At 34.7% G+C, this 24218-nt stretch overlaps 1 protein-coding gene across 1 annotated transcript in view; it reads left to right on the top strand.

Annotated features, from left to right (window-relative positions):
* The window catches only part of LOC117326141 (microtubule-associated serine/threonine-protein kinase 3-like), an 89160-nt gene that overhangs the window by 27086 nt on the left and 37856 nt on the right, over positions 1 to 24218 (top strand). Inside the window, 4 exon segments of the mRNA XM_033882775.1 lie at positions 3989 to 4208; positions 6126 to 6211; positions 7224 to 7252; positions 10853 to 10929. Coding sequence (XP_033738666.1) covers positions 3989 to 4208; positions 6126 to 6211; positions 7224 to 7252; positions 10853 to 10929 — 412 coding nt within the window.

The raw sequence follows: 24218 nt of genomic DNA, 5'->3' as shown, positions 1-24218 counted from the left end.
TGTCAACTCATTCATTTTTGTCCTTGTACAGGTATTATGTTAACTCAAAACAAGTTTTTGTCATGATTGGCTTAAATGTCAGGTTGTTTACATTCTTACATATATACCTGCCAGATATTTTTTATATAAGCCTAGTCGTGCCATTGTCCTGCAATAAGCCCACCCCCTGTTTTGAGTCAGTGTTTGTGTGTTGGCCCCCATGGCTAAATACGGTATGCTTTCTGTTCAGATAATTATATATAATATAAAGGATTTAAATTTACAGAGACTTGTCAATATTTTCATGTGAAGCTTGTTTTTATATTTATGCTGTCATTTAACTAGCTATGATCAGCTTATTGAAAAAAATTGTATTCAAAATTCAAGGCCAAGTCGTTCCTGCTTTCATACTGAGGTCAAAGGTCGATAGAATTTTATACACTCTAGATCTGATGACAGCTTTTTTGTGTCAATTGTCATGGAAACAAGTTGATCAGGGTGTGTTTTCCTTGAAACCAAACATCATAACATGATAATGGAGTTCTGGTCTTGGTAAATGGTCACATAAATCTCTATTTATTGTAAAGCATGTCTCTCTTCAGAAATTCATTTAAATTGTATTGACTATCCATAAATGCAGACTGGTTTTAATGTCCCTGGTCACAGATTAAAATTTGGTTCTTGCTGAATTTCTGAACCGATGGAATCTATAATTACATCTTAGCAATTCTGTACCGGATCAACTGATGTTCTATTTACAAATTCATGGTTAAATACATAATCTGTGAAAAATTTTGTGCTTGTTCAATCATAGCTCAAGTTAAATGTAGACATATTACTGAAAAAAAGCCAATTAGTATATTGATTTTATCCCATTACAGATAATGTGTCGAAATATAAATTAAATGTAATTGTAATGTCAATTATTCAAATTACAATACGTGTAATACCTTAATATAATCATGTACATTTCAATTTGTTTGGATTTTAATAATTCATTAGCCTCTGAATTGTGGTATTAAAATTTCATTACCTGACAAGGTTTATACTTGGTTTTATATTAATGGGTTCTATTCATAAGGGGGGCCCTACGTATAGTTTGAATGGACCTCTTGAAAATAAATAGAATCCTTTCAATTTTCAACGATTTAAAGGGCTTTATAGAGATTTACGTAGGACGAATAAGAAATTAATTTATTTAATTTAATGCACTGATGTGTATAGATATATAATTTGCCTACACACATGCATTGTTGGATAACCTTGACTATATGTCATAGGTATATAGTGTGCCAGAACAGACTACAGGGATGCTGCCTTCCCAGCTTTTAGATACGTTTGTTGATAGCTATCTTAGTACATAGACACTAATCTGACTATTAAGAGTTTCCCCAATTGTAGCCAAGTTACGTAACGGCATCATGTTCAGAAATGGCGATTATAGATTATAGACTTGTGATTAGTGGCTGAGGGGAGAAACGGACAAGATAAGATCCGAAGTCTCTCATTCAGCAATGAAGATTTCAAGGGGAGATAACTCTAATGCTTTGATGTTTATCATTCTGTGAAGGTTACAGAGGACAAATACATCTTCCATGAGTATTTTCTCTGTCCTGCCAACAATTATGACTGACAAATGACTTAATCAATCTGCAATCTGCTATTGTGGTTACTATAGAAGGTTTAACTCAATTCTGTGTAGAAGTGATGTTTTGGACGAGATTCTTCGTTTTTGTACACATATATGATGGCACATATACATGTTATCTGGTATGGCTGGCTTGGCATTGAGCATATTTTGTCTGGACCATAGCTTTGCTCTTTTCACCTCTCTATTCACCTATACCAAATTCACTTTACTTTGGAAAATTGAATTGACTTGAACAAGCTCCATGTCACATTGTTTGCAAAGTTATTCCAGTCGATTGCCACGCATTACTTTCTAGGACATAAATGTCAGTCCGCACATCCCATAATTGCCAACTTTTGTATGCAAAAAATGTCTGTTGGTTCGCAGCTTGCAGTCGTGTGTACTTTTATCTCATGCAGGACTTGATGTAGGATAACACCTTAACCCAACAGATTTATTTTGCCTGAAATAATATTGGTATTGCAAAAAATTCAAAATCTGGCTTCCTAAATAATAGCATAACCTGTCAGAAATAAGACCTGTGTAAACTGGAAACCTGTGCAAACTAAACATTTTATTACAAGTGCTGGCCTAGAAATTGAGCTCCATTTAAACCTGTTTAAAATCTGACAGATCATGATATGCTTGTTTGATTTATGTATTAATGAATGGTGAAAAAGTGCCAGACAATTAGACACGATGGAACTTGATGATGTTGTGTTAGTTCAGAAATCAGCGGTATCTTGGTATCTCACTAGATCAAGGGGAGGGTGGGCATGAGATCTTGGCCATGTTTACCCTGTAAAACCTGCCCGAGTGTTCACCTTGGGAGAAAACATTCTGATAGGGTGAGTAATAGAAAGGCTGTGCGCCAGGGCCGGTGTGAAATTCTCCTCCATGTGTATGTAGTACTGGTACATAGAATGTTGAAGCTATATGCTTCCCTTGTGTGGTGGTAGAATACGACCACTTGAACCTCCATCTATGGCCTTCAGTGAAGCACCTGGAAGTCTAGATCCATGCTTTGTCCCAAAAATAGATATATAGTAGATCTACAAGCATATAAGCATTAGAATTGATGTATGATACTTTAAAAAAAAAAATACCTTGATAAAAAAATTAAATACCTTGATGAGTTTCTCTGCTGAGATAAAGGTCAAAGGTTTAGATTAATGTGCAGGAACTAAACACTTTGGAATGCCTGTGAACTATGCAAGATTTTTGCTGGAAGATGATAATATAAATTTTTGTTTTGTTTGAAATATTTTTTTGTACTTAACTATAGATTTAGTATGACTTTTTGGTGTCTAACCCCCTCCCTCTCTCGAAGCTCTCTCTCACACAAAATGTCATGCATATAGTCCATGATGATATATAAAAATCTATTCTTATACATAATTACTAATTTGAAGAAAATATTATATAATTCTTTATTCTTTGTGCTCTTAAAGGGCATTCCTTTGTTTCAATAAAGTTTCGGTCGTCAAAATTAAACTTACTGGAAAATAAGTATTTTTTCCAAGTAGTAAAATTACAATCTTTATATTAATACGACAGTTTTACTCTCAAGATAAACAGAAGTTCATTGAGTATTTAATTAAGTCCTGAACATTCTTAGTTCTACCCAAAGTATCACTAATTACTGCAAAGACATACAGTATTCATATGCGATACCCCTTTTTCTTGTACATTTCGGCATAATTTCATTACATGTAGGCACAGACACTCATATAGTCATCGTTCGGCTATATATTTCATCAATAGAAATTGTGCATGTTTCTGATGTCCAAATGAAGGAATGCCCCTTTAAGTTTATAATTGCTGTCATACATTCAGTTTTGTCTTTACTTTTAATTTGCTGGCAGGGAAATGTATACATACATTTCATTTTCGACAAATTAAAAAAAAAAAATATGACAGATTCATTGATCTTGCTTTGGTGCAGTAGTAACTGACAGTACCAGTAATGAATAATTAATGAAAAGAAACCTGTACCTTGTGTAATTAATTATATTCCACTGATGAAATAGAGGAAAACCAGCAGCTACCATGGTATATTACAGGTTATGTAATACTGGGGAGTAAAAATTATCCTCGTTATTCAAATTCTGGACCTCCAAATTTACGGCCGTCACTCTAACAGACTTAGCTAGCTGGTCACTTGTAGTAACCATGCACTGGTCTGATATCTCTTAACATCTGTATCCAAAATAAAATTACATTGGGACCAGGAAAGCTAAAACAGGAATTTTCAATTACCTGATGTAACATTTTGCCTGCAGTGGGACAGCAGACTTCAAACACAGAAATGAAAGTAGATGTTGTGTAATATTTCAATTTGACTTGGATTGAAATTTTTATTTACATATTATATTACAGTCTGACAGTGGTGTGGCTGGGTCTCCAGGGCCGTTGTCACCTCGGATACGGCGCCCCGCCCAGGATGAGTTCCCCCTTGGTCTACACATGCCTGGAGGGATCCGACGTCTCCAACGTACCTTGTCGGAGGATTACAGAGGTCATCGGCGACGAGAAAGTCTACCCAGCACTCCGACAGGTCTACCCACCAACCTCAGTGGGTCGGGGCATCTGGGCCACAGTGAGTGCCTTTTCTCTGCCTTTCTTCTGTACTTTTAGGGAATAAACTGCTTTCCTTTCACTAAGAATAAGTTCTGTCCATGTAACTTGGGTTACACCTACAATTTGAGTTTCATAATCCTTGTATAGAAATTGATAGTCCTGATTTGCAAGATTATTTATGAAGAAAACCGCTGATTTTGTCTGCCAGATTTTTCTGGTGTTTCTGAAAGATTGACTAAATTGTGTTTTGCATGTTAGGTGCAATTACGAATTTTTTGCTTGGTTTGATGTACTTCAGACTGCATATCTGATGGTTCCTTAAGTTACCTTTTTGAGATATAAACTGTAACATTAAATTTGAAAGCATTTTAAGTTCTCACAATGAATGGCACACTTAATCATAAAATTAAAAAAAAAAAAAAAATATTTGTACAAACATTTCAACTAATTTTAACACCCTCACAACTCAAACTACATGCATCCACATAACACACAAGATCGAAACCAAGACAGGCTACTGCCATGTCAGAAAGCAATTCAACACAAGTCTTTTGCTATGTTTATTGCACTATGTATGCACATAATTTTTGCGAGTCTCATTTAAAGTTTTATTATCAGTTTTTTATGAGCATCTTTCAAGTGATGTTGGCCCTAAATGACTTCATGGGCGTAAAACAATGCAAGAAACAATTAAAAATTCACATTTCTAGATTTAACGATAGTGAAAGGTGAAGGTCAGTGGCAATAAATTTTATTTGGCAAATGTGATTGGAAGGCAATTTATGGGAGCGTGGAGTACTTCCCAGTTACTCTCAAGGTTTTGTGAATTTTTTTCAACATTTATCTGAGTGTTGCTTGTGATGCGGTGCACAGAGACATTTAAATCGCTTCAAAATAAATCTTGTATGGCCTACCCAATTAAGAACTTGTGTTTTTTTGATAGCATTTTATATGGTCTAGAGAACCTGCATTGCTGGGCCACATTTTTTGAGTGGTTAAGATGTCCAGACACTTTATCACTAGCCCTCCACCTCTGAGTTGTGAGTAATGGAAACCCACATGGGGCAGTTGCCTGGTACTGACCATAGGCCAGTGGTTTTCTCCGGGGATTCCAACTGTCCTCCAACTCCAAAACCTGGCACGTCCTTAAATGACCCTGGCTGTTAATAGGACGTTAAACAAAAGAAACCTAAACCAAATGTGCATTGCTCTCCTAAATATTTCATATTTCACCTTTTGCTGTAAAATAGTTTGATTTAATATATCAGTAACACTATGATTAACTCCCCATTTTGGTTTCTGACTCCCGGTACAAAAAGGGACAACATACATTCATTGATAACATGTTATTTGATTGTTCCAAAGTTGATTGATGCAAAAATGTATTGAACAACATACATTTACTTCATCATCCAATCATGAATTTCTGGCCTGTCACTCTGTCCCTTAGGGTGCCAGATCTTCTAATTAAAGAAGAAAAGAATAGGATTCCACTTCATCTATTAATCCCCTGTTATCAAATTTTATAAAAAAAATTCTTTGGTCTCCGTGGTACTAGGAGAAGAATTTTGAAGATTTCAATGCATATACCCCTTCATCTCCAAGGAAAACCAGACACTGTTTATGAAAAAAAAAAAAAATGGAATTCACTTATCCAATGGATTGTCAAACCGACTTTGCGTCAAAGCATCTCATACCTGTCATGAGGAATGATAACAATTAATCTTTATTTCCATTATTTGGTCCCATTGTTCTGCCATAGTTCGGAAGTGGGGATACTTTTAAAAGGGTGGATTGAAAAATGAATTTGATGAATTGTACAGTGAATGCTAAAACCCCAAAACTAAATTTGGTGCATTACAGGTTGAAAGGTTGACACATTGATGACCAATGGCTGTGTAATACCATTAACTTACTCATTCTTTCTGTTTTATAGGTGTTGGAGCTCTGATAGAACCCACCAATCTGATGAGGATGAGGAACATAGTCCTCGGTCAGTCGGCACCCTCTCTTACCGGCATGGTAAGTAGCTCTTCTATTCCCACAGTCATTTATGATAAAGTTGCCTGTATAATATCCTGGCTACATTGCATGGTTGTTTGAAAGTGGTTGTAGTGAGGTGTTTACAAATCAAATTATATCTGAAAAAAGTGTTTAGCATCACAACAATCAACTGTCAAAAGCAAATGTTATAATTCAGGGGAAGTAACTCTTATTAGAAAGATGTTTACAAAGGGGAATAACTCTGTATGACTTGCTAAGGTAATATACAGTGTTGATAAATAGAGGATATCTAACAGTGTCTTCAGTAAAACCAAATATATTTCACTCGTGTGGCTAATGTTTTGATATTTTTCACGAGTGCTGCGCACTGCATGAAAAATATCAAAACATTAGCCACACGAGTGAAATATATTTGGTTTTACTGAAGACACTGTTAGATATTCTGTTTATTACATTTTTTATCAACGAAAACCCTACCCCGTACGCTAACTAGGACTACAGCGATAATTTGTAAACAGAAAAAGTAGTTTCCCCTGTCCAGGTGCTGACACATATGTCAGGCTTTCTGATTGGTCAATTATTTTGGTATTTTCTAATCTTTAATTTGATTGGTCAAATCAGCAAAAGTGATATTTTTCACTAGTGAAAAATATGATATTCTTCACTAGTGAAAAATATCACTTTTATAGAATGAATAATTTTTGATATTTCACTGGTAAAAATGTAATAAATGATTATTATTTCTTTTTCATAATCAGAATAATATATTCCTGTGTTAAAAAAAAGACATTTTCCATACTGGACACTCATGTAGCTTTTCCTATATAGATATAATTTTTGCATTTTTCTCAGATTTTTTAAAATTCATTGACAAAGGTAAACAGACAACAAGTTTCATACAGAAATAACTGTTTGTAAATTAAACTAAATTTCTCCAGTTTCTACCACTTTGACCCTTTAATTGTGCTTGATGTAAATTTATATCGTATTTGTACATATTATTAGATTTTTTGTTTATCCTTGTTTGCAGAAAGACTTCACATATGGCAGGAGAGGAAGGTAAGCCAATAACTTGATTCTACTAATTGATTAAATTAATTAATTCTTGCTAATTGATTAGGTTTTATTGACTAATATTATGAAACATCTGATGACGTGTTGCCAAGGGTGTGAATTCAATTATGATGATGTGATAGAAAATATCTATCTTTTCAAGTAGGATAATGTAATAGAAAATATCTATCTTGTCAATTATGATGATGTAATAGAAAATATCTATCTTTTCAATTATGATAATGTTATAGAAAATATCTTTCTTGTCAATTATGATGATGTAATAGAAAATATCTATCTTTCTGGAGCTACAGAGCTATTATACATTAGGAAAAAAAGTTCAGCTACACCTAATTCTAACTCACAATTTGTGGCAGGGCCTGTCATTGTGTAAATATTAGAACTGGCGTATTTCCGGTGTTGGGGCATAAACCTATTTCATTTTCTGTAGGTACTGTCACTTCCAGGTGCTTTAAGTGATATTGGTGTCATATTAAGATTTTTAAAGGAAAGTAAAATTGTATTTTGGAATTGTTGCCTAAATTAAATGCCTTGTCTAGCTTTAGTGGCCTGTGTAAGTTAGGCATGATCCATATATGGTATAGACTCACGTAACATGTACGTTGATGGTAGTTCTCTTTCTTATGAGGTGTCCGTACTTTAGTATTTCGTTGACGCCACATTTGTATACAGACAGCTGCCAAGGCAGAATAATTAAGACATGGAAGTATCAGCTGACATACAGGATGATGAGACCAGAAAATGATTGTCAGTTTCATCAACATTCTTGGACCTGTCCAATCTGATCTGAAGATTCTGACATCCTGTCTTATCTGACATCAGATATATAAAGTTCTTTTAAAACTGGGTTAATCTTAGAGATTTGTTTAGGAAGAGATATGTATGGCTTGTCAAATGGCTGTATACAGTGTATATTGATACTGGGCAAGCCTCTCTTGGAGCCATCTTATCTGACCCTTGAATATTCTGACGTGCTGACATATTGGATAGGTATAATGGTATCAATGTTAAAGGGGGATTAGGTTGGTATACTGGAGGGTCCATCCATCATCCTGTCTTGTCTTTGCAAGGCATTTTTTTGCAAAATTATGATGTCTTCATGTCATTCCGGTGTTTTTCTTTGAGATTTGTTTTGGAAGAGATAACGGTGACATGTCAGCTGGCTGTTCTGTACATTGATGGCCAACCACACTGGAAGTCGTCTGGCATCCAACTATGAAAGCCTTCGTAGCATATTATACTTTTAAGTCCGACATTTCAATTGAAATATTTTCAAAAGTCGTTGCCATTTGAAAAGAATATGGCACATGTAGCATTAAAACAGTTGCCTGCATTTAAGAATCAGGAAAATTTTTGCGTAATCTCAAACATTATGGAAAATCAATAGATAGACAATTCAACATGTTAAGCTGAAAAAGCATAGACAAACCTGCCGTAATGTATTGTGGTTTTGTTGGTCCCCAGCCATTGATTTGTGGCCAGGTCCACAATCAATGGCCACAGCCTTTCACAGCACCGCTGGGGTCTTCATATGCATGGGCACGTTCAGAGACAATCAGACAGCTAACTGTAAATTATATTTAGTTTTTAGTAGATTCTTCAGTTTTTCCAGCCATGAGAGAAGAAAATGGCTATATCTGGTCAAGGGATTTGTACTGATTGGAAATGAGTCATTTTGTTGATCCATCTTGGATATCTGTTCATTAAATGTACATTGCTTCAACTATTCTAGTGTAAAATGTAAACTTTATGTATGTAATTGCGAAACAAGTTGTGCCAACTTATATAAATCATGCTTGTTGGCCAAGATGGAAGCATGCGAGGGGTCTTATTGTGGGGGGAAACCGGAGTACCTGGGGAAATTCACGTGGTCGGGCAGGTGACCCAATACCTTTTCATGTCTGATTGGGGAATCGAACCCTGGCCGCCTAGGTGATAGACAAGTGTGCTACCACTGTGCCACCCATTCACCTGAGTTCTAGTGTAGCTCCTATAGGTTTTGTAGTTTGACTAAGTAACTTATTTTTCTTCTCTGACTAAGACAGAATGGTCATTCTGGCCAAAACAGAATCGTTAAGAAATGATCAATATCCAATGGATGCAAATAATAATTTATAGTCATGGCCAAGTGGAACATACTTGTCAACCTATTTATTTCAGAGGTATTCAGCACTGTGCTCCAAATTTTGGACCCTAAATCTAGAATTTATAAATAAAACTTCTTACTTGCTTGTTAGAAAGTCCAGTTAGGGTACTTGGTCTGAAGGAGTGCTTTTCAACTTGATATGTTTGGAATCTTCTGAAAGGCCTGAATTTCAATATTGAAAAAAGATTATTCGTAATATTACTTAAATGAGAGTGCCTATCCAGGCCATCAGTGGCCTTTTGTTTTAAGGTATTAGTTTTCAAAAGAAGCCTATAAATGTACTTTATAATTAAAGGCATGGCAATTAATTTAAACACTATTTCTCCTCCATATCCAGTTTGTGATAATATTCCTCTGACTCTTAATTGATATTAATTTCTCTTGGAGTTCCAGAAAGTCAATTTAAGCTGGATCTGAAACAAATAATACACGCACCAACCTGAACTAATTGTGCGAGATATTTTCATTTCGTTGCCACATTACAGAAGAGGGATTAAATTTGTAATATCATTAACATCTTGCTTAGATTTTGCATTTAGCCCCTATTACTGTAAATCACTTTGATTTCAAAAATATTTGCGAATACTTTATTTTACCAACTAACCTCTTCAGACATGATTGCAAATTCATGATTTTGCTAACTCTGATCTGGAAGTCATTTTCAATTCACGAGTTTTTAGATTCATAATATATTAGTCGCCATCTAAATTTGTTTATTTCGTACAAATAATTGCAAAGTCTTTGATTTCGCGGTTGATTCTCCTCAAGTATTAACTTAAAAATGAATCCCACGCAGAATAAAGGTGATTTACAGTTAAATCATGATCAGGGGGACTATACCAGTAGGTGTCCTGTCCATCTGTCTTGTACGTATGTATGTAATGCCAAAGATGGCAGCCCTCTAGTAGCTTCATTCCTTGAGGGATTTACATCAAACTTCTCACAATGATAAAAGACCATAATATCTCATAATAATTCAGGGTTTTTGGGTCAAAGTCACAGTTGCTATTTTTAGCGGGGATTACAGAGGACATGTTTTACCCAGTATGCTTGTTTCTAATGCTACAAGTCCCCAGTAAAAAAATTAATTAAAAAATAGGAGTATTACATACTGGGATAGTGGATACTGTGATATGAAGGTCGCTGTGACTTGTATTTTCTGCTTCACAGACTTACGTATATATATATGTATAGCCTCATTTCTAGGAAGGTAAAAAAAGAGCGAGGGGATATTTTCATGTTGACAAATATTTTCTGTTCTTAATTCTTCCTGAGTTTCGAAACTTCAGTGTTATTTACCAAAATTTGATACAATGGATTCAAAGATGGCCTTCACAAAATAATGATCGTATGTTGTACTGTATCCATATTTAAGATGTTCTCTGTGTGAATACATTAACTATAGGCTCTGTTTTGCAACATGTTTTTATCACTTTCAGTCGACAAAGGAAGTCTATGGTTGGTCCGACCACGTCCCCAGTACTGTCGGCTAGATGTCCGTCACCTCAGACTCTTGGTAAGTCGAATGTTTTTATCAACAATTTTTCAGACGTATATATTTGAGTCCTGAACTCATGCTTTTCCTGTTGGACTGGCACAACATCAAAATTTAGGTAATGCTGTTCTGGACTCAGATGAAAATCCTAAGAAAATTACTGAAAATTTTACATACTCAACCAAGATGAACTGTCAACATCAAATTGATATGTAAATTATTATTAGTATATATAAACTGTTTCTTATCTCTGTGACTTGTAAAGAGGATTTTTTTTTTATATATTCCATAAAGTTGGAAATTGTCTATGTATTGGACAATACAATGGAAAAACAATGTTAATACATGACATCACACGGACAGCAGATCTGGAGTTGGAAGGAAAATGTTTCTGTATCACACCGAGATTAAACTGGTTTTAGAAAGGCATCACAACAATTATTCTTTTCATATTAGCTGTATCTCTTTGAACCAGAAACAAGATCAAGTTAAGCACAATCTGTTGAAAATACACACAAAAAGACATTAAATGTATCCCTTTTCTATGAGATCTAGTAAATTAAGTCTGCATCTTTTTTCTGAAATAAGTTACCCTTCCTAGCCAATCATTCAGATATGACTGGAATTAACACAGGGACAAAGAGCTCGAGACATTCTAGAATTTCATGTCTGACAGCTGTATCAGGAGGTTTTGTTTCTTGGAACTCAGGGATATTCTGTCCTTTCATTCTTTTACAAGACATGTTCTTTTTATCATTGGAGTTTACAAAACAAGAGTGAGATTTTGTGTGCTTTGAAGAAAATGGCAGATTTCTGGAATTATTATTTTGAAAATATAGCACTTCACTTTCTTTCCTTTATTGGATCGATTTGATACAAGGTACTGTATCAGCATCAGGTCTTCCTGCAAACGTGGAACTGAAAAAAATTGTCTTTATAAGAAATTCATCAAAATTGTCTTCCTTCATCATTCGTGTTACTATGTTATTTATGACTTTCATTCGCATAAAATTACTGGGGTTGTTTTTTGGGGTTTTTTTTTTTCAAAAAGAGGAGTGGTATTATTGTGTAAGATTGTTTGTTTGTCCATCCATCTGACACCATTTACAACAAAAAACAAAATAAATATACATTAACATGAAGAATGAAATATTTACTATTTTCACTTATAAATTTGTACTTAAAGGGATATACTATAATTATTATCATTTAAAGGCATGATATTCTGAGTCATACATTTTCTCAATACAACACATGATTCATTTCAATCGATATATCTTGATAACTGTACACTACACAACCTGTCATCAATTTGGATGAATGATCAAGTCATGCATTATCTATTTATTGTATTGACTTAGATAATAAAGGGCATTGTCTACGCTTTGTATGACAACTCAATCATGGATATAAGGCCGTCTATAGATAATAAAGGGCATTGTCTACGCCTTGTATGACAACTCGATCATGGATATAAGGCGGTCTATGACAACTCGATCATGGATATAAGGCGGTCTATGACAACTCGATCATGGATATAAGGCCGTCTATAGATAATAAAGGGCATTGTCTACGCCTTGTATGACAACTCGATCATGGATATAAGGCGGTCTATGACAACTCGATCATGGATATAAGGCGGTCTATGACAACTCAATCATGGATATAAGGCTGTCTATAGATAATAAAGGGCATTGTCTACGCCTTGTATGACAACTCGATCATGGATATAAGGCGGTCTATGACAACTCGATCATGGATATAAGGCTGTCTATAGATAATAAAGGGCATTGTCTACGCTTTGTATGACAACTCGATCATGGATATAAGGTGGTCTATGACAACTCAATCATGGATATAAGGCGGTCTATGACAACTGGATCATGGATATAAGGCGGTCTATAGAATAAAGGGCATTGTCTACGCTTTGTATGACAACTCGATCATGGATATAAGGCGGTCTATGACAACTCGATCATGGATATAAGGCGGTCTATGACAACTCGATCATGGATATAAGGCCGTCTATAGATAATAAAGGGCATTGTCTACGCTTTGTATGACAACTCGATCATGGATATAAGGCGGTCTATGACAACTCGATCATGGATATAAGGCCGTCTATAGATAATAAAGGGCATTGTCTACGCTTTGTATGACAACTCGATCATGGATATGGTGGTCAATGGTTTTCCGCTTCCTGGTTGAGAACATGTTCACTTTCTTGTTGCCCAATCTATTCTATTATCGTCCATTTTGGAGACAGACACTCTTCTATCAAGCCAATGTGTTTTCTCCTTGTTTATTACATGATGGGTCAGTGACGCACCATTCCTCATGACCAGCTCGTTGATCGGGGTTTCAGATTGTCCTATCAGACTATGATTATGTCCCGCAATTTTCATTTCTGGCTCCGTGTAACTTGGCAACACATTTCAGTCTCTTGATATTTATATTTTTTTTTGTATTTGTTTTATTTTTTCAGAGATTTTCATACAGTGTAAAGTACATAGTATACAATTGTATTCAGAATAATCATTATTACAGCACCATAGAATTGTAGATGATCCAACACAAATACATACATCTTAATCCAGATTCATAAAATCATTCACTTTTGATGAACTTTCTTAATGTTACTTTCCCACTGTATTTAAAGAAAGGAAGAAAGCAGAAGAGAAGTTGTAGAGCAAACAGAAAAATCATAACAATAACGCAATAGGAACGAAACAAGAAACATGGACAAAGACATATATATAGTAACAAAGACAGACATAGAGACAGAGAGAGAGAGGGAGAGAGAGACAGAGAGAGGTATCAGAAAATCTAATATTTACAGTATGGACTGTAGTCTAACCCAAATGTACCCAGGACAGACAGAATTGCTGGTAAGACAATTTAGGTCTGACTTATAATTAGACCAGCTTTACTGTATATAAATGAAGACTGGCAAGGGAAAGACAAGAGGATTTAAACATGTATTGTCGTCAGCAAGTGTCATCACATATGATTATAGCAATAAAATTTTATTTTGAAATCTTATAGAAACAATAATATGTATTAACTTTGGTTAAATATAACATTACAAAGTATAGCAGTACATAAGAATCTAAGGACAATAATCAGCAATTTGAAGTTCTAAGAGATATTAAGTAATTTTTGCCACTTTTTCCATTCATTTTGAAAATTTTCCTTATACTTGTCCCCTTTACCCATTGCAATATATTTTTGTGTAACATAATGATCTTTAATAGTTTTTTTGAGACCAGTCAAAGATAAATTATTTTGTAGACACCTTGTTGAATAAATATACTGTTTAATAATTAAAATGATTGTACTGTCTATTGGTGTTCTTATTCCATCTTGATTATATAATCCAAAAATAAAAGTTTCCTTATTATATGCGAAAGGTATCATTAAAGAATCTAATAAAAACTCAAAATTTTGTAACATAACTTGCACCTTATCACATTCCCAAAGTGTATGTTCTATTGTTTCAATATCAGTTTTGCACCAGTAGCAATACGGATTTTCTGCTATTCCTGCCTTAAATAGAAATGAATTTGTTGTTAAGATGTGTTGATTAATTCTATATTGTAGCCACTGTAGTTTTGAATTTTTGGTTATATAAAATGGCAATTTGTATATTTTCCTCCATGTTTCATTATCAAAGTTGAAGATATCCCATTTTTTTCTTCCAGTGGATATTATGTTATTTTTACTGAGTAAATAGTAAAAGTCTTTTGTTCCCTTTTTACTGCGAAAAAGAATTTCCATATCAATTGGTATAAATGGGTATATAGGAGATGATAGTTCCTGTTTCTGAATATGTTTTCTAATAGCTGAGATAAGTCCTTGATATTTAAGGATGTTTGTATTAATATCAAAGACTCGTTGAAATTCTTCGAAGGAGTAAAATGAATTATTGTTTTTGTTTATTAAGTCACTAATTACAATAATTCCTTTATTGTACCAATCTTGATAAAAAATATTCTGATTATCTACTTTAATTAATTTATTATACCAAATTGGTGTTTTAGCCAACATATCTGGGGATTCATATAAATTGTTTTTGTTAGAGAGTTTTATCCATGCTTTAAAGACATCTTTCCAGAATAGATTTTTACATTTATTGTGACATATTGAGATATATTCCATCCCACAGTTAGCCATAAGGTGATCATCAGCAAAAGATCTAAGAATTAACTGCCATTTACTTGAACTTGTAAAAAGTCTCCTTAACCATGTTAGCTTCAAAGATTCAATAAATGACTTCACATGTAACATTTTTAGCCCCCCATCAATGTATTTTTTAATAGTTACATCTCTTTTCACCTTATCTATTTTACTTTTCCAAAGAAAACAATACAATTCTGTGTTTAATTTTTTCAGGAAATTCTCATCTGGATTTGGCAAAGAGATAAAGAGATGATTGAACTGAGAAATTAATAAAGCCTTCATAATATGAATTCTACCGATTGGAGTTAAGACTCGTCGTTCCCAAATTCTAATAAGTGCCTTTAACTTTACTAATTTCTTATCATAATTTAGTTTAGGTATTCGATGAAGGTCAACATGAAATTCAATTCCTAAAAGTGTAAATGTTTGATTTCCCCACTGTAGATTCAGTTCAGGGTAGACAACTTCATCACTATATTTTTTGCTTCCAATCCAAATAGCCTGGGTTTTAGATACATTTATTTTCAATCCTGATATTTTTGCAAAAGATTTTAATTCATCAATAGATTCTTTAAGGGATTTCTCTGTTCCATCCAAGATCAGTGAAGTGTCATCAGCATATTGAGACAGTAAAATAGGAATATTATCAACATCAATACCTTTTATATTATTATTATTCCTTATTCTAATAGCTAAGATTTCAGCACACATTATAAATATGTATGGTGCAATTGGGTCCCCCTGCCTACAGCCTCTCTCTATTTCAAAAAATGGAGACAGATTTCCCCCTTGATTAATCGCTGAGCTTGAATTATTTTGTAGAACCTTCACCCATTTCTTAATATCTTTCCCAAATTTAAAAAAATCGAGAACTTTATCAATAAACTTCCAGGAAACAGAGTCAAAAGCCTTTTCAAAATCAATAATCAACAACATTCCAGGTATATTTTTATCTTCTGCATATTGCATAATATCATAAACAATTCGAGTGTTTTCCCCAATATAACGTCCCGAGATGAAACCTGTTTGATCAGTATGAATTAATTTGTTCAAAACTATTTTTATTCTGTTAGCTATTGATCCTGATGCAATTTTATAAATAATATTGAGTAAAGAAATTGGTCTCCAGTTTTTAAGATATTGTCGAGGCTTATCTCCCTTAGGTATACATGTTATTATGCCCTGTCTTTGTGTAATTGATAATTGACCCTGATTGAACCCATAATTAATTGATCTGACTATAAAAGTACCTAACTGTTTCCAGAAGCATTTAAAAAATTCCACAGTAAACCCATCAGAGCCTGGGCTTTTATTATTTTTCATAGCTTTTAAAGTATTTGATGCTTCATTAAGAGTAATTATACCTTCTAATTTGTTAGATTGTGCCTCTGTTAATTTTGGAATATCAATATCTTTTAAAAAATCACCTAGGTGAATATCCTCTATAGAATGATCAATTGTATACAATTTTTTATAAAAATGTTTTACCTCATCAAGAATTTCTGCTTGTTTAGTTATTTTATCACCATTTTCTTTCTCTATCATTGGTATTAATTTTGAGGTGTAATTTCTGTTTTCTAAATTTAAGAAATAATGTGTTGGTTTTTCACCCTCTTCTACCCATTTAGCTCTAGATCGAATTAAGCTACCTTTTAATTTATTCAATCTTATATCTTGTAATTCTTGTTTTTTTTCATTCACCCTGTCTATTTCAACCTCATTACTATCTTCTAGTTCACGTATAGTTTCTATAAGTCTACTTTCGTTCAAATTCTGTATCCTTTTTTTATATGACGAGTGGGAAATGGTTTTGCCTCGAATTTCTATTAAAAGTGTTTCCAAAAAAAGTTGATCGCTTATCATAAATTGTATATCAGAATCAGGTATATTGCTGATGTTTTCTAAATGATAAACTGGAAGAGCATATTGTCTTTTAATGTCTAAAATAAGTTTATTTATAAGTTCTAAGTAATCTAAATCATGTAAAAGTGAATTGTTAAACTTCCATAATCCTTTTCCTTTTCTGAATTCGTTAAACTTTAAAGCAATTACAGGAAGTGAATGATCTGTCCTATAGCCTGGTTCAATATTTGAATAATGAATGCTTGGTAATAAATTGTCTGAAATAAGAAAAAGATCTAGCCTAGCTTGTTTAACAGGATTACTTCTCCTCCAGGTGTATCTTCTATTTTCTGGATGCTGTTCTCTATATATATCTACCATTCCCAACTCTTCTATAAGTTCAATTATTTTATCCCTGGCTTTTGGGTTATTGATATTTTTATAGCTTTTATCATATATATATTTATCATATATATTGATATTTATATTGATAATTTGTTGGTATTGTTTTGACGCCAAATTGAAACTAATTTTTTTTTAGAAATATTTGGTATTGTTTTGATGCCAAATTGAAACTAAACATGTATCTCATATACTAAAAAATCAGTCATTTATATTAATTCCAAGGTGTACAAATGCTCGCAAAATCTATCCATACACTATTTAACAAAGTAAGATGACAAACACAATTTTCATGACTCGTGCCCTGACTGGGCCTCAAACTCATGATCTTAGATGTCGACCTGGCAAGAAAAACATGCAGCTTACACCAAATCCATACTTTTAAATGGTGCAGGGGGCTAAATGAAATCAAAATGCAGAGTGACTGAGCCTGCCATTATATAGACCAGTCTCTCACCTTTTTTGCAGCCCATCATAAGATGGGGGGGGCTATTCCAATCACTCTTTTGTCTGGCATATGATCCCTCAGCTATGCACATGCATGTTCTATTATTTAAGACAGATCTAAAACAAGATGGCCGACAGGTAGCCATTTTGAATTTTGTCAGTTGATGTTAATTTTCACTATTTCTTAGAAAGTTATTCATGGATATTTATTGAATTTCATTTTGATTTCCATTTTAAACCATTCTAAATCAAAGAATTCTTGATGGATCTTCCTCAGATTTTATATGTATGTAGGTTCCTCTTGTTTAAAAATGTTTGGAAGTAAGGAAAGGAAAATTGAGAAAAGATCAGTCTTACAGAGATCAAATAAAGATAATTTGATGATTGGCACCATTGATCCCTTTGGTAGATCTCCTGTCTCATACTAAACACATAATGTCTATGTGTGGAGGAGAATGAATTCTAGCCTTTGCATTAAGTATCAGATTTCCAGTATAATATATATACATGTTATTTTTCTTGTTGCTATGGAGGGAGGATGGGTTTTGTTTTATTTGGCTGGTAATAACATAGACCACGTATTGGAGCCCCTGAACCACAAATTAGTCTGGATGTTATTGAAATATGTATTGACATTTGTACACTGTAAGACCGATTAATCCTGAAAGGCTACACCTGGAAAATACTGCTAAGAATCGCTGGCAGGATGATTAATAAGCCATATACCTGATCATTTGATTAATAAAAAGTACAAACAGCTGTAGATCGAGCTAATGATAAAGCAACAATATAGATTTCATATTCATACTATAAAATACCTGCGATATTACTCAGGTCTTGTACTCACGATATACTAGCTCCAAATGGAAGATAAAAAATGACAGTGATTATGAAAAGGGCATCAGGGTGTTTACAGATTGATTACAGTGCTTATGTCTGCTTGTCGTACCCGAAGGCCGAGTTTAGAAAATATTTACTTGTGTAGAAGACAGGAAAATTGATTTAAACATTGTACCGTATTTAACCTTACATTCCCAGTAAGTGCCCCTTTCTGTTATACACCACATTTATCGGGTTTCTGCTCCAGTTGTTTCATCTACTCACTTATTTACAAACCAGCTTTAAAAGAAAAAAATAATAATAAAGAAAAAATGGCTATCGTGGCTGTTTTTGAAAGTTTCATTATCAGATTTGTCTGAGGGCCTGGAGTATTTATTTGGACAAATGTGATGTTGTAATTAGTCTGCAGTGGAGATTATAATAGGCATGTTATGAGGTAGGATTTATGCCAGGTTTGACACTAGGGCCGTAGGTACTCTGTACTTTCTCAGGTAAACAAACTTAGCAGGAGAGTTTGTCTAGTTGTCAGACATTTGATACAGATTGTACTGGACGTCTGCCATTAATCTATCCATATAAAGAACATTCACAGTGGATCCCCCGAGGTCCAGATGCTGAGATGGACTTGCATGAAAACAGTTAATGTGAATCCTATACCAGAACAGTTAATGTGAATCCTATACCAGCACAGTCAATGTGAATCCTATACCAGAACAGTTAATGTGAATCCTATACCAGAACAGTTAATGTGAATCCTATACTAGGACAGTTAATGTGAATCCTATACTAGGACAGTTAATGTGAATCCTATACTAGGACAGTTAATGTGAATCCTATACCAGGACAGTTAATGTGAATCCTATACCAGGACAGTTAATGTGAATCCTATACCAGGACAGTTAATGTGAATCCTATACCAGGACAGTTAATGTAAATCCTATACCAGGACAGTTAATGTGAATCCTATACCAGGACAGTTAATGTGAATCCTATACCAGGACAGTTAATGTGAATCCTATACCAGGACAGTAAATGTGAATCCTATACCAGGACAGTTAATGTGAATCCTATACCAGGACAGTTAATGTGAATCCTATATCAGGACAGTAAATGTGAATCCTATACCAGGACAGTTAATGTGAATCCTATACCAGGACAGTCAATGTGAATCCTATACCAGGACAGTAAATGTGAATCCTTGGAGTTTATCAGGGTAAGACAGTTAATGTGAATCCTATACCAGGACAGTTAATGTGAATCCTATACCAGAACAGTTAATGTGAATCCTTGGAGTTTATCAGGGTAAGACAGTTAATGTGAATCCTATACTAGGACAGTTAATGTGAATCCTATACCAGAACAGTTAATGTGAATCCTTGGAGTTTATCAGGGTAAGACAGTTAATGTGAATCCTTGCAGCTTTGTCAGGGTATGACAAATAATGTGAATCCTTTGAAGTTTATCCAGGGTATAACAAATAATGTGAATCCTTGAAGTTTTGTCAGGGTTGTTTATCAATGCCAGAAAAGTTAATGTGAATGATCACCATGCCGGGGCAATTAATCTGAATCCTGTGGGATTTTTACTTGTCAAGCAAATAAATTGGAACAATAACTTCTAATAAATCCTTTGCAGTCAGCTGGGAGTGGAATAAGTTTGGAACAGCTCAACGTAAATCTCCTGGGTATTCCATATTATCCAGGTAGCCATTATTCTTCGGCAGCTCTGTAGCATAAGCTAATCTGTATGCTGACTGATTAGTCAAAGAGTCTGCTTCTTGAAATTCTATTGCAATCATGCAGGGCTATGAAATGAGATGATGAGATATGAAACCCGGCCATCAGTGTTTGTCAACCCTTGGCTTCGATTATTGACTCCCACAAGGGTGTGTTCCGTGGATTATTAGCCAGATCACCATATGCTACTCATGAAGAAAGATTGACAGACATTGATCCAGAATGTAGTAATTATACCAGAGAAGCATAAGAAGGACACTTGGGAGTTCCGTAAAGACCATCATTTCCATCACCCATCCTCATCAAGTCGTCTTTAGACTCTTGTATGGCGGATTATTATGCGTGCATTAAGCTTTTGGATTTGATGTGACATTATAATCTAATCCCATAATTCTGCTATTGTGTTTAAGTTACAAGTGTAAAATGTTGTCCATTGTTATAATGTCAAGTGTTTCTGGAGGAGATTGGCCATCGTTGGAACTGTAGAAGATTGCACTTCGTTGTCGGTGACAATTTGAGGCCGACTGTACATGTGTTGCTGTTGTTGTGTATTAGACTTATCATGTAGTATTCCATCAAGATAATTATCTCCGTATTGTTTCAGAGTATACCAGAAATACTCTAATTAAATCACAGAAGGAAGGAATGTTTCAGTGAGCAGGAAAAAAACTTATATTCTATATTGTGGAGAAGAAAGTATTATTCCAGCATGAGGAAGGAATGTTTCGGAATAAAGCAGTAAATATTGTGTGAATATTGAGGTAGAGTTTGTTGTGTAGAACATCATCCTCGAGACGAGATGTGGGAACATTTGATGAAGAATTAAGTGGACAGCTTGAGGTGTTTAGGCCATAGTGGTCAGATTGGAAGTCAAGATAGAGATGTAGAACCCAGCATGGAGGAGGGTAAAGAATTATCTAGACTGACCGTTGATCAGGACTAACACAGTTTTACTTGATGAGCTGGAATTCTCCAAGGGTTATTGTATGTCATAGCTGAGCACCTGCTGAGCATCACTAATGTATCAAGCAGCATTGACATCAGATGATGATTCTGTGGAGAGCTTATAATAATGAGATCAATGATACCTTCTGCACAAGCCATTGGGACAACCAGAGAAGCCAGTGTATCATAATTATAAAACAATAGGTGGCCTGGTCCACTGTGGGATTTCAGGGTGTGACAGGTCCACTGCAGTATTTAAGGGTGTGACAGGATACATGGAACAACCCGCATGTTAAATTATGGGTACATGATGCGAGGACTCATCCACCCGGGTTTAAAAACATTAGAAATATAGATTATAGTTATTTTTACAGCAGGGAAAAAACGACTAAATGCGCGGATAAAAGGAGCTGGATGTCAGAGGTATATCAGCATGGTAACATGTATATTGATTTGGAGGGTCAATACAGTTCACAAGTGTAGTGTGTCTATCACACGTGATCTGTAACTAAAACAGCATTTCCTTCCCGTACCAGACCTGCTTTCCTTAGATGGAAGGAACACCCATCGTCCTAGGATTACTCAATCCAGTGATATAACATGTTGACAGCCACTCATACTTATTAGGAAAGTCCTACAGGTTCCAGTCACAGTGTTGTTACAACAGCTCCAGCGCCAAGTATAGGCATCCGAGTGTATTACACAGCCGAGATTCAGGATGTGTAGTGTTGTGTTTTAATGGTAAATTTTAACTGTTGTTTTTCAAGGAGCTGTGTAGACTTAGTGAACTTCTTCCTTATCAGCATTTCCTAATTAGTTTGGTGGATTTAAACGGTTTACATGCTGGTAGTGTGGTGTATCAATCATTCTGTGTGGAGTTTGTAATTAAAGACTGTTAACATGACACACCGACTTTCTCTGTCACTGCCATTTGACTACAGTCTCTTTATCACTCGGCTGTATTAATTGAAACGGAATTCTCCCCAGACAAACATTTTATACCGTTTCTGCATGATTATACTGTGGATTAGGAAGTAAACAGCTTGAACCGTCAAACAGGCTTATCTTCTGTACAGTTCTGTTGTGTCAATACTGTCTACTATAAAGAACATCACCTTCGGTCATTTGTGCAGTGAAATCATAATCTGTGTTATCAAGAACTCAAAAATCGTCATTTAATCTTTTGTGTTCGATCATGAGAATTTTATGATGACAAGTGATTCGGTATTCATGGATGTCTGTTTTGTGTGTTCAGTTGTGAGAGTTTGTCGTAATCTTGCTGTTTGACAACTGTTCTTTGATCATGGATGACGATATTTTGTTTCTGAGAAGATTACACCACTCTCATATATGGGAGTCAAAATCAGGCTCAGTGGAAAACCTAGCGGCCTCTGAGGACAGTCTCCGATTGCGGGGACGATCCCGTCTGCGGAGACAGAAATGTCTCTCATGGTTCGGTATGTATATCGTCGTTGATTAGTCGATATTGCTTTATCTAAACAATTTGAGGATAAGTTCACATACCGGGAAATATTAGATAATCTTATTGAAGTGATATTGTGTTAATTTTAATCTGTTTTGAAAAGTTATGAGATATATGGTTTTGATATTATCAAGTTATGAACTTTTTAAGTGAAGTGTTGTGAAGATAAATTTGGAGCCTAGTGCACATTAATTGTGTTTTATCTATATTATCTGGCTTTACTGCTAGTTTTCCAAAATGACAGCAAAATCCACACCCATTTATATTTTGACAGGTATGTAAGATTAAATAATGTTTCTTAAAATCTCTTCCTCAGTTATACCAGTATTTAAAAATTGCCTGAAACTTTCATTACTGGCGGCAGTCACATGTTGGGTGGTGATACGGTATATATATTTTTACTTCCAGCCTGTATACTCAGATTTGTCTACTGGATTTTCCTTGTATGAGATTTTTCTGTTCTTTTCCTAAGTAGGGTGTTAGCAGTTCAATCATGCAGAACCATAATCGTGATTTGTCAATGAAATCGTATGACATGCTCAGATGACGTCAGAGCTATATACAGTGGAACTTCGTTAACTCGAAGTCGACGGGACCACGAAAAAACTTCGAGTTATCCGAGTGTTCGAATTAAGCGAGTTATCATTTTTGGTGAAAAGTTTGGTCAATATTTTTCAACATTATATAATCATTATAACTTCGCTCTGTCGCTCATCAGTTTAGTGTGAAGACTGGTAAATACATGTAAATATATATGTAATGTTTCGTTATGTCACTTGTAATTTGGTGTAGTTTTGCCGATATACAGTCACGATAAAGTTTCTTTCACTTAGTCACTTCAATAACGAGCTGATGTGCAAGTCATGTTTGCAAAAGGTAAACGATAAAACGGAATTCGACAAAATAACAAGTTATTAATGTCAAAACAAATAACCGTTTAAGTTTAACACAGATTGCATACAAAACGTAACAGAACCATTACCTTTTATTGGACATATATAAAATACTGTTTGATCGGCCTACTTACTTTTTATTGATAACCACGCAATTTCCATGTGTATTAGCACCGGAAGTTGGGCTGCGCATGTGCGTATAAAATGTTACTGTAACTGAGTTGGCGTTTTATCCGATTTAATAGACAGCACTGACCGTTACAGTTGTACTCTGAACACCTCGGCAGTAATTACGCTATTGTTGCAGCAGTTTAAAGATTTAATAGGTGCCGGTGACTGTGTCATTTCTACACCTTTAAAAACATCAGCCGGGTATACGTAGATCTACCGGTGTGTCAGAGATTAGTTCCGCTTGAGCGAACGGGTAGATGAGTTGTTGACTATCGTGTGTACTGATATCGGCGACCGCCTTGTGAAATTACCTGATGTAAGTAAAGCAGTACTTTTTATCACCAAGACTTGTTGTTATAAGATTCAACCGAC

Source organism: Pecten maximus, chromosome 4 (genome assembly GCF_902652985.1).
Source record: "Pecten maximus chromosome 4, xPecMax1.1, whole genome shotgun sequence".
In the NCBI taxonomy this organism is placed as follows: Eukaryota; Metazoa; Mollusca; class Bivalvia; order Pectinida; family Pectinidae; genus Pecten; species Pecten maximus.
Note: the sequence above shows the minus strand (reverse complement) of the source record. Positions and strands in the feature narration are given on the sequence as shown.